This window comes from Haliotis cracherodii, unplaced genomic scaffold (genome assembly GCF_022045235.1).
Source record: "Haliotis cracherodii isolate W230 unplaced genomic scaffold, xgHalCrac1.p SCAF_1, whole genome shotgun sequence".
Taxonomy (NCBI): domain Eukaryota; kingdom Metazoa; phylum Mollusca; class Gastropoda; order Lepetellida; family Haliotidae; genus Haliotis; species Haliotis cracherodii.
The window spans coordinates 80,312,850-80,324,975 of record NW_027266264.1 but is presented as its reverse complement, the minus strand read 5'-3'; the positions used below and the strand labels follow the sequence as shown (position 1 = coordinate 80,324,975).

General features: G+C 41.9%; 1 protein-coding gene across 7 annotated transcripts in view; it reads left to right on the top strand.

Moving 5' to 3' along the window:
- The window catches only part of LOC139442723 (phospholipid-transporting ATPase ID-like), a 141,408-nt gene that overhangs the window by 81,653 nt on the left and 47,629 nt on the right, over nt 1–12,126 (top strand). For all 7 annotated transcript variants that reach the window (XM_071223641.1, XM_071223712.1, XM_071224068.1 and 4 more), the window contains exons 4-5: nt 2,988–3,046; nt 6,956–7,069. In XM_071223641.1, coding sequence (XP_071079742.1) covers nt 2,988–3,046; nt 6,956–7,069 — 173 coding nt within the window. The remainder of the gene's footprint in view (nt 1–2,987; nt 3,047–6,955; nt 7,070–12,126) is intronic.

Here is a 12,126-nt window from a genome sequence, read left to right as displayed (position 1 = left end):
TGGCCTACTGTCCTTGCAGGTGCCCCTATGTTGTGTATCCTTGCAGGTACCCCAATGTTGTGTATCCTTGCAGGTGCCTCGATGTTGTGTATCCTTGCAGGTGCCCCAATATTGTGTATCCTTGCAGGTGCCTCGATGTTGTGTATCCTTGCAGGTGCCTCGATGTTGTGTATCCTTGCAGGTGCCTCGATGTTGTGTATCCTTGCAGGTGCCTCGATGTTGTGTATCCTTGCAGGTGCCTCGATGTTGTGTATCCTTGCAGGTACCCCAATGTTGTGTATCCTTGCAGGTGCCCCAATGTTGTGTATCCTTGCAGGTGCCCTGATGTTGTGTATCCTTGCAGGTGCCCTGATGTTGTGTATCCTTGCAGGTGCCCCAATGTTGTGTATCCTTGCAGGTGCCCCAATGTTGTGTATCCTTGCAGGTGCCTCGATGTTGTGTATCCTTGCAGGTGCCTCGATGTTGTGTATCCTTGCAGGTGCCTCGATGTTGTGTATCCTTGCAGGTGCCCCAATGTTGTGTATCCTTGCCAGTGCATACAAACATGTTGGCATTTTTCAGGATTTGTTTACCTGAATTGTTGTACATATTGAATCCTTGCCACATTGAGTCTATGTCATCTTTAACTTCGAATTAATTCAGGCAGTGCTTGACATGAACCTTCAATTTTCAAGTTAAACTTGCTATCTTTTCAAGTTTTAATAAGAGCTTAAAGCTCTTTGCTTGCTTGAAGCCATTCTATATTTTCAACCTTATATTTTAGGCTACGGGAGTATCAACTGCTTCAATCAGATCAGAAACTGACAACTTATGAAGTTGTATTAGCCCAAATATGGTTTAATAATTTACTCTTTCACATGTGATCTGCTGTCACATTACTCCACGAGAACCAGGATGGGGTAAATACTGGCACATGCTGCATCATGATGAAAGCCTGGACACTGTAGTCTGTGGCAAGATGTAGGCTGATCTTCCTTGTGAAGTCTCATTCTGATGACTGATAATGTGCAAGGTGTGTCACAAATACAATTGATGTCTGTGATGAGGACTATCCTGGCCGGTGACATAGAGCCCTTGCCAATTACGTCCCAGGCACATTGATTGAGGCAGCATGGCACCAATACCAATCCCTGCGGGACTCCACTCTGTTTGTCCGGATGCCATGATGGCAGGCGATTGCACAGGCACGCCAGGCTGTTTGACTGTCATTTGTAATCTCATCACATTTGCTGGTTGTGCTATCTCTCGTTATGGTGGGCAATGCTGTTAGCATTTTGTACTGCGGCAATCCTTAGTGCCGTGATATTCATCTTTATATATGGGTCTGCATCTCTTAAGTCTGGCTGATCCCCTGTCCGACGTTCTGATGCTGTTCTGGGTGTGATAACTGTAGCAGAGTGTTGATAATGTAGTGTAATGCTGGCGATAGTGGCAGGGGTAGGTTGGAGCAGGATTAGGGGACATTTTCTATATTACCGTATTCTTTTGTATCTTTTCAGGTACATAAACCTAGAAATTTACAAAAAACAAATTTTGCCGAAATTATATTCTAATAAGAGCCCCCTATTTTTAATTTTGAGAGCTCCCTGGACGTTTATTACGTCGAATATGGTAATCCGAGTCAGATTGTCTGTACCCTGTAAGGAGTATCATGAACATTTTGGATTCTATATCAGGCTGATGATATTCTTGATCTATCTACAGCTCAATGGTATTTTCACAGAGCTAATATGTTTTTGACATGGTCTTAATTGATGGGGGTTTAAGTCATGTGGGAAGAACCATCCCATTTGGTGAGATTGCTTTGTTATTTTGATGTGGTGAAAACATGTCCATGTTGACTGCTCAAGGGTAGAGCTGTGATAACCTCCTGAGTGCATTAGAAAAGAGAGGTGACCCTTTACCCTTGACCCTTTGAACAATAGCCGCCTAGGAAGGCATACAGTATCTGCATTGTTGTTTTACCAATATGGGTGTTTTCATGTTTCTCCACATGTTTGCCACTTTAACCTCTGACCCGTGAAGACTCCGGGGGAGAATAGGTCTTCAGCAACCCATGCTTGCCGTAAAAGGTGACTATGCTTGTCGTAAAAGGCGACTATTTGGATCGGGTGGTCAGGCTCGGTGACATGGTTGATGCATGTCATAGATCCCAATTGCGTGGATCATTGCTCATGATATTAATCACTGGATTGTCTGGTCCAGACTCGATTATTTACAGACCGCCGTCATATAGCTGGAATATTGCTGAGTGCGGCATTAAACAACAAACCAACCAACCAACTTTAACCTCCACCAGACCATGGAAGTCAATGTAACAAATGTTATATTTGGAATAACACTTTCTTAGTAAAGTACATATTCTGGTACTCTTTTTGGTTGAGTCCCTTCCGGGATTCGAATCCTTATTGCCAGAGTTAGGCACCTAATCGCCAGCACATAAAGCGATCTTAATCAATCCCGGACGTGACTCAACCAAAAAAAGTGCTAGAATCTGTACTTCTCAAAGAAAGTGTTATCCCAAATATAATATTTGTTACATGATATTGAATGTCATAGTGGCAGAAGGTATTTGTGTACTCGGAATGCCTGGAGCCAACAAGTCAACACAAGACACACAGACAGGCTACAGAACACTGGCATTACTTAGTGTTTTGCAGTCTTCAAATTTAGAACCATGTAATATATTCTGTTTCATGATGCCATCGTCCAAACTTCACATTCTTGTGTGTAATGTTTTCATAAGGTCATGGAGCAGCACTAAAATATCGATGATGTCACTGAAGATCCCATGGAGACAACACAACTAGGCCTGGTCAGCTTGGAGTAGAGGTTGACAACCTGAGATATCTGATAACTCTCTTATGGCTTGAGTCTAGTTAGAATGATTAAATATCCCTGTTTCTCATTCTTACTGTGAGCATTATAGCTTAATGTGTCACTGTTACCGATTAGAAACCTAATTAATCTCATTTTTTGTTTTTCAGAAATTGAAAGAAGAATAAAAGCCAATGACACAGAATACAATGCTCAATTTGAATATGCAGTGAGTACAACATTGAAATGTGCATCTTGTTGGATGTTACTGCCACTTTTATGTTCCTTAGAAATGTTCATTTCATTATTTTTCAGCGTTAATAATCCATTCCTTTCAAGTGGAGACTCTATTTGAACCCTGATGGGGCCTGAGAATTGAGAATTGAGAATGTGTCCCCAGTACCCCATCGCTTGTCTAAAGAGGTGCCTAAATAGGAGACCTGTAGGGATTCATGGTTAAAATTGGTCCCCAGCAACCAATACTGGTCTTAAGAGGGAATTATTTTAATGGACTGGGTTGTCAAGCTCGGTGATTTGGTTGGTGGCTTGTTAACATATCCGCGTGGATTATAGCTCATAATATCAATCACTGGTCAAGACTGGGATATTTACACGCCTCCTTCATTCAACATGAATATTGCTGAGTTTTGCATGAAAGAACAAACACCAATTCATTCTTTCTGAGTGAGTGAGTATGGTTTTATTCAGCTTTTAGCAATTTTCCAGCAATATCACTTCTGGGGACACCAGAAACGGGCTTCACACATTGTACCCATGTCGGAAATCGAACCCGGGTCTTCGGTGTGACAAGTGAATGCTTTAACCACTAGGCTACCCAACTGCCCCTCACTCTTTTTGAACATTAATGGTTGGCTACTTTGCAACTGTTTTACATCATATCTTTAGAAAAATTGACAGATATTTAAAATCAGGGCTCAGATGTCTTCCCTTTAGTCAGCTTTTCTGTTTCAACACAAAAAAGATTTTCTGTTTTTTAAGAAGAGAGTGAAAATGGAAAAAAATGTGAAAATACCACATGTTTTAGAATATTGACATGTCAGTAATTTTTTTGCTTGATGTTATTTATTTGGTTGACTTGGATAATAACTTAATGGCAATCTCAGAACGGAGTTTTCACCACCTGTGCAAACATCACATGTACCTCAGATTCTTTTTAACTCTACTCTGAACATTTTGACATAGATTTGGCTGTAGATAATTGCCATGCCAGAGCATTGGCTTGACTGATGTGCCAGTTGCAATGCCCGGGTTGTGATGGAGGAGTGTTTGTTTTTATGCGTCCAGTGATCGGTGTCACTCAGTGTCGTGGGAAAAAGCTTCCGTGGCCATGAACAGACTGAAAATACTCAGTTTGACAAGTCCTAGATTCGGTCGCATCTGGGGAAATAACTGTGCAAACTTTTGGAAACAAGATTATGTGACTATTGTACTCGTTCTGATCATGTAAAAATCCAGTTTGAAAGTTCAAATATTTTATTTGCTCTTGAAATGTGTCTTTTTCAACGAGACGAAGGAGATAAATTTAGATGCTCGTTATTTAGCTTGTAGTTATAAAGACGTCAAGTACATCGGAGAATTGTGTTTACAGATTTATTTCTCTCCTGTATGAATTTAAACACATGTAGGGGCAGAATATGCCCCCGGTCCTCCATTATATACAATGCTGACTCAGCGTGTCGTACGACGCTTGCTCAAAAGATGCCACAGGTGGGTCAAGATACACCCACCTTTTCATGAACACCTGGCGTCATCACTATTTGATAGTGATTGATTATAACAACATACCAGCTCGCTGATTTGGTTGATGCATGTCATCGATCCCAATTGCATGGATTGATGCTCATGATGTCAATCACTGGATTGACTCGATTACTTACAGACCACCGTCGTATAGCTGGAATATTGCTCAGTGCGGCGTTAAACAACAGAAAAACAGACAAAACAATATACCCGTCTACAACTTAGTTGTTGCTATGGTGACACGAAACTTAAAAACAAGTATGTGAGAAAGGCTGTTGATTAATTGTGTTCACCTTTCTACGAGAGATGTGCGAGATTAGTTATAGGAGACAAAACGCCTGGCTGGCTTTATGCATCATGATTGTCATACTGGAAAAAGCAGCATCGTGTACAATGTCAGGAATGTTTATCAGTGAATTAACATTAATTCTTTTAATGTACTTAAAATTGCTGATGCAGTCAGACACATAATTATGTGAAACATGAAATAGTGAGGTCGCAGCAGATGTTCTCATAATATAAACCTCAAATTCACAGTTAGCTGTGTTTAGTACAAATTTAGTGTTTAGTACAAACTGTGCATATTTTATAACCATACAACCTCATCGTTATTTGGTTAGTTTCACTCTGTGAGTATTTTTGTTGTTACATCTCAGGCCCCAAGTGACTTATGTCCCCTGGTTTTGTTAGGATGCACTGATTGTGAGTTTGAATCCTGAAATTGGCCTAGGAAATTGCTGTCAGAAGCATACCAGGGGTTTTGCCAAAATTTTAACCGTCTGTGAATAAGTCACTTCAAGTCTGACTCGCAGCTTACATGCTGTAATGTAACTTAAATACTGTTCACAAAGGCATAAACCCATACACGCTAAGTCTGGATGGAACATTGACATTAAGGTGTGTTCTGAAGAGGTAGGCAGCAGTTGGCGATTGTGGCCACAGTTAGCTCAGTGGTTGGTTGTGCTGCTCTGAGTCATTCAGGAATTGAATCCCCACAATGTCCGTTCATTTGTGGTGAATGTTTTGTTGAAACCAGTCACGCCCACATACACCTGTTGGGCAAGGATCTAGATTTCTTTGCTTGCTATTGTACTTGTAGGTAGGTTTTGTTTTCGAGCAGAGTGATGCAACACGGTATATGATCAATATATATTCAATAAGGTTCTTTTTAGAACTCTATATTAATATTTGGGTTAAAAATAGGAATGTAATAATATCAAAGTATCAATTAATTACAAGAGAAATTGTCTGCTATTATACAAGGGTTGATTGATAAGTTCTGAGCCTCAGATAGAATTAATTTAAGGAATTGCTAAATAGTGAAATCCTTCCTTGTGGACATTACATGATGCCATAGAGGTATATCCACAAAACTTGAGTCAAACGAGCAAACTGTTTCGCTGTGACAAGTCAGGTAAATAAGCAGGTGTGACATTGGAAAATGGACAAACTTGAGGTATATGCATTGATTAGGACCTTGCAGAAAAAAGGACACCACACCAAAAGCCATTCATGAAGGTATGAGTACAACACTGGGAACGGATGTCCCGTCCAAGTCCTTGGCATAGGTGCCCAGCAATGTTTCAGTGTGGCAGGGAGAGACTTATCTGTTACGTCAGAAACACCAGAAATGATCCACGATATGGTGATGACCAACTGACAAAAGACTGCGCATCATATTGCAAGTCCAGTAGGCATATCCAGGAGAGAGTACGATCCATTGTCACAGAAACTTTGGTTTCAAAAGCTTCTGACGTCTGATAAAAAAGAGCTCCAGGCACGTGTCTCATGATAATCTATCTCTGTTTGAAACTGATCCAGAAAGGGTCTTGCAAAAGATTTGTGACTATGGATGAAACTTGGGTTCACCACTTCCAGTCTGAGTCCAAACATCAATCAAAACAGTGTAAACATTTGACATTACCACCACCAAAGAAGGCAATGACTGTCTCATTAGCTGAAAAGATTATAGCCTCAGTGTTCTGGGGTACCGAGAGTTTCACCATGGTGGACTGTCTTCCAAAAGGACAGTTAATAAACTGAGCATATTATGCTGCACTTTTGAGACAAATACAGGATGAAATTAAGTCTAAGATACTTAGGGAAGCTGAGAAAAAATATCCTGTTCCATCAGGACAATGTGCAAGTGCCCAAATCAGTCATTGTCATGCCATGGAGCATACACCTACAGTCAGCAGCATTAGAAATTAGCACTAGTCCTAAAGTCCTTGCCAATCTGTCCAATAGTTAGGTATCATAGAACCAGTAGAAATTTGCCAATTTTAAGGGGTTTTCTATATGTTATCATTTAGGGACTATTGTAAAAGATGCTAAGAGTCTCCAGCTGGGTGTGCTCATGTTTGTACTTTCTCCCCAGAACAACTACATTTCCACGTCCAAGTACAATGTGCTTACATTCCTGCCCAAGAACCTGTTTGAGCAGTTCCAGCGCCTGGCCAACGCCTACTTCCTGGGTCTGCTTATCATGCAGGTAAGATGTTGTCATCAGTTGTCACATACGGCACCGTTTGACCATTCACACCAAGACATTGTCACCAGTTGTCACACACGGCGCCGTTTGACCATTCACACCAAGACATTGTCACCAGTCGTTACATACAGCACCACTTAACCATCCAAGCCAAGTCAGGTTGGATGGAACAATCAGTGACTGAGTTTGGTTTAACGCCACTTTTAACATTATTCCAGTTCTATCACGGCCTGTCAGCTTAGTGTAGGAGGAAAGCCTGAAGTGTTGCAGGTCTCAGACGGTGAAACCCACAAGCATGGGTATGGTGCTGACAAACCAAGAAACATAATCAGGGCGAACTGGGATTCGAACCCACAATCATAGGTTTCAGCATGCCCAAGGGACACAACTCTGCACAGTGAATCATGACGCCTTAAACAACTGGGCCACCCGTGCACCCGGATGGAACAATGATCAGACGAGATTTGGTAACAGTTGTGATTTAATATTGCTGACATTACATGGCATTGAGCTTCATGGATGGACATTACATGACATGGAGCTTCATGGATGGACATTACATGACATGGAGCTTCATGGGTGTACATAACATGACATTGAGCTTCATGGATGGACATTACATGACATTGAGCTTCATGGATGGACATAATATGACACTGAACTTCATGGATGGACATTACATGATATTGAGCTTCATGGATGGACATTACTTGACATGGAGCTTCATGGATGGACAAAATATGACATTGAACTTCATGGATGGACATTACATGACATTGAGCTTCTTGGATGGATATTACATGGCATTGAGCTTCATGGATGGACATTACATGACATGGAGCTTCATGGATGGCGATATGACGTTGAACTTCATGGATGGACATTACATGATATTGAGCTTCATGGATGGACATTGCTTGACATGGAGCTTCATGGATGGACATTACATGACATTGAGCTTCATGGATGGACAATACATGACATTGAGCTTCATGGATGGACATTATATGACATGGAGCTTCATGGATGGACATAACATGACATTGAGCTTCATGGATGGACAATACATGACATTGAGCTTCATGGATGGACATTATATGACATGGAGCTTCATGGATGGACATAACATGACATTGAGCATCATGGATGGACATATATATGACATGGAGCTTCATGGATGGACATAACATGACATTGAGCATCATGGATGGACATTACATGACATGGAGCTTCTTGGATGGACATTATATGACATTGAGCTTCATGGATGGACATAACATGACATTGAGCATCATGGATGGACATTATATGACATGGAGCTTCATGGATGGACATAACATGACATTGAGCTTCATGGATGGACATACCATGACATTGAGCATCATGGATGGACATTATATGACATGGAGCTTCATGGATGGACATAACATGACATTGAGCATCATGGATGGACATATATATGACATGGAGCTTCATGGATGGACATAACATGACATTGAGCATCATGGATGGACATTACATGACATGGAGCTTCTTGGATGGACATTATATGACATTGAGCTTCATGGATGGACATAACATGACATTGAGCATCATGGATGGACATTATATGACATGGAGCTTCATGGATGGACATTACATAACATGGAGCTTCATGGATGGACATTATATGACATTGAGCTTCATGGATGGACATAACATGACATTGAGCATCATGGATGGACATTATATGACATGGAGCTTCATGGGTGGACATTACATGACATTGAGCTTCATGGATGGACATTACATGACATGGAGCTTCATGGAAGGACATTACATGATATTGAGCTTCATGGATGGACATTACATAACATGGAGCTTCATGGATGGACATTACATGACATTGAGCTTCATGGATGGACATTATATGACAACTTCAGGTGTAATGTGGAGCACATTGTAACAACTATCAGATGCTGCTCAAGATTGGGTGCCTGGAAATGTCACATCATGATATTCACTGGAAAGTGGCGACCAAATGGATCAGGTGATCATGCTCAATGACTTGGTTGATGATGTGTTGTCCTATACAGACGGTGTTCGCAATATCAATCAATGGAATGTCTGGTATTGACTTGATCATATAAAGGCCCCCATCATATGGCTGGAATACTGCTGAGTATGGCGTCAAACAACAAACAAAACAAAACACAAAAGCAAAGGGATATTAAAGTAAAATATTGCATTTCAAATAATTATATAAATTGAACTCTTCTGTATATAATTTATGAATATTTTGCAGTTTATGATATATTGTTTGAAAGATGAGCCAATTACATACATGTATATTGACATTTGGTACTTTCATGACATGGAACCTCATTAATGACAACTTAATGAAATGTATGATTTATCACAAAGTAACCTTATATCCAAGGCAGAATCTCTTTCAGCTCTCTTATTGAAGCTACAGCTACTTCCATATATACTATTAACAAAATGTTAAGGACCCATGGTCCTTAGCTGTTTTTTTAGTGGTATATATATTTAATTGTCCCAAGGATTCTCAGTCTGCTGGGTTTTACTGTACATTAAGCTGTCTAATGTATAAGTTTCTATTTTTTCCAGTGCTTAGAGGAGTAGTGTATTAATTAAGTTGATTTTCCTGGTTGATATCAGATATCACCAGCCACTGCACATTCATCACTGCCTTGTGAGCTTGTTCCGGGAGCATCTGTTTCTTGTGATGTTGTGTTAGGGGAAGTAGGGTGTGTGATATAGAGATACATGTGTTTTATCATGATACGCCATATGTCAAGATTTGCTCTTCAGAAAAAGTTTTTCATTTGGTGAACTACAAAATTTACAAGAAATTGCTCATGGTGCATTAGACCTGTAGTGATGAATTATTTTATTTTCTTCCTTATTCCTCCTGTGTAGAATCCAGGGTAGAATAAATCCCCAGAACCCAGTTTGTGTCTTCCAGTGTAGATTGCAGGGTAGAATAGGGGCGGTCGGGTAGCCTAGTGGTTAAAGCGTTCGCTCGTCACGCCGAAGACCCGGGTTCAATTCCCGACATGGGTACAATGTGTGGAGCCCATTTCTGGTGTCCCCCCGCCGTGATATTGCTGGAATATTCCAAAAAGCGGCGTAAAACCATATTCACTCACTCACTCCAGGGTAGAATAAGTCCCCAGTATCCCATGCTTGTCTCCCTGTGAGGAGGCCAGGTCAGAATAGTTAACTAGACCTCTATGCATGTCACCCTGTTGGGATGCCAGGTCAGAATAGGTCCCCGGACCCTTATGCTTGTCTCCCTGTGGGTATTCCAGGGTAGAGTAGATCCCCAGTACCCCATGCTTGTCTCCCTGTGGGGATTCCAGGGCAGAATTTGGTCTCCAGAACCCTATGTGTCTCTTCTTATGGAGATTCCAGGCCAGAATAGGTCCCCAGAACCCAATCCTGTGTCTCCCTGTGGAGATTCCAGGCCTAGACCCCCATGCTTGTCTACCTGTGGAGATTCCAGGTCAGAATAGGTTCCCAGACCCATGCTTTTCTCCCTGTGGTGATTCCAGGGCAGAATAGGTCTTCAGACCCCATTCTTGTCTCCCTGTGGGGATTCCAGGGCAGAATAGATCCACCCAACCCCTATGATTGTTTCCCTGTGGGGATTCCAGGGAAGAATAGGTCCACCAAACCCCTATGATTGTTTCCCTGTGGGGATTCCAGGGAAGAATAGGTCCCAAGTACCCTATGCTTGTCTCCCTGTGGGGATTCCAGGGCAGAATAGATCCACCAAACCCCTATGATTGTCTCCCTGTGGGGATTCCAGGGAAGAATAGGTCCACCAAACCCCATTGTGATGTGAGCCGACTAAGATGAGGATCAGAGGGTCACCATGTGACCTGACTCACCGTACCTGAGCCTCATCGTTGCTCAAGCTGTGAACCATTGGCCCATACTTGTCTCTGTACAAACTACCATGATATGTCTGTTATTTGTTAATTATTCACTCACTCCGACTAGGCTGTTTGAGCCACATAATAAATGTGATCTGTATCATGGTACAACATTGTACCACTGTATCAGTACATATAGCAGATAGACGGAGTATACCAACATGGCCGTGTTCCCTATCTGCCGGCGCCAAGCTGGGCTGTAGGGAAGTAGAGGTTGTCGTAAACAGAACTGGCATTTTCACTTCTCTCCTTTGATGTCGGCCACAGCATTGTTGTATCTGCACACTATAGCCAGAGACATGACATTTTCCTCCGCTGAGAATAAATTATCTTGAAATCAAAGCCTGGCTTTGTCATGTTATATCAACAAATGCTGGCATTGATTTCTAAGTCGTAATATTTCTCTTTTGTATGTCACACAGTTCTCGTCTCTTTGTTCTCTCTGTAATCCATTGTATGATTGTCATGCATTTTGTTCAGACTAACATTATATTGCCTTGCTCAGGATATAATTATGAAACAAGGACGATGGGAGAAGTACCAATGGCTTGCCTGTTGTGAGTTGTTGTTGAAGTCCCTTGCCTTCATAAGAGACTGATGTCATTTGCTCACAAGATCATTCATCGATGAAAAATGTAATACTCAGATGCACATGCACATGAGAGTAAGTCTCTGTCTTGCATGTTCTTGTCGCAGGACGTTCTGTCTGATGTCAGTATTGCGTCAGTAACTTACCAAAGGAACTACTAACCTGGTCTTGACTTCTCACTGAGCTAAAGAAGAACTGGTGAGCCAGGCTTGGAGGTGAATAGGTACCTAGACCAGCTGGTGATTCATGTTTGGAAGTGATGGGGTACCCAGACCAGCTGGTAAGCCATGCTTGGAAGTGATGGGGTCCCCAGACCAGCTGGTGAGCTATGCTTGGAAGTGATGGGGTCCCCAGACCAGCTGGTGATTCATGCTTGGAAGTGATGGGGTACCCAGACCAGCTGGTGAGCCATGCTTGGAAGTGATGGGGTACCCAGACCAGCTGGTGAGCCATGCTTGGAAGTGATCGGGCACCCACTATCAACCACTGGTTATCTGGTCCAGACCCACACTCTATGAACAACAGAC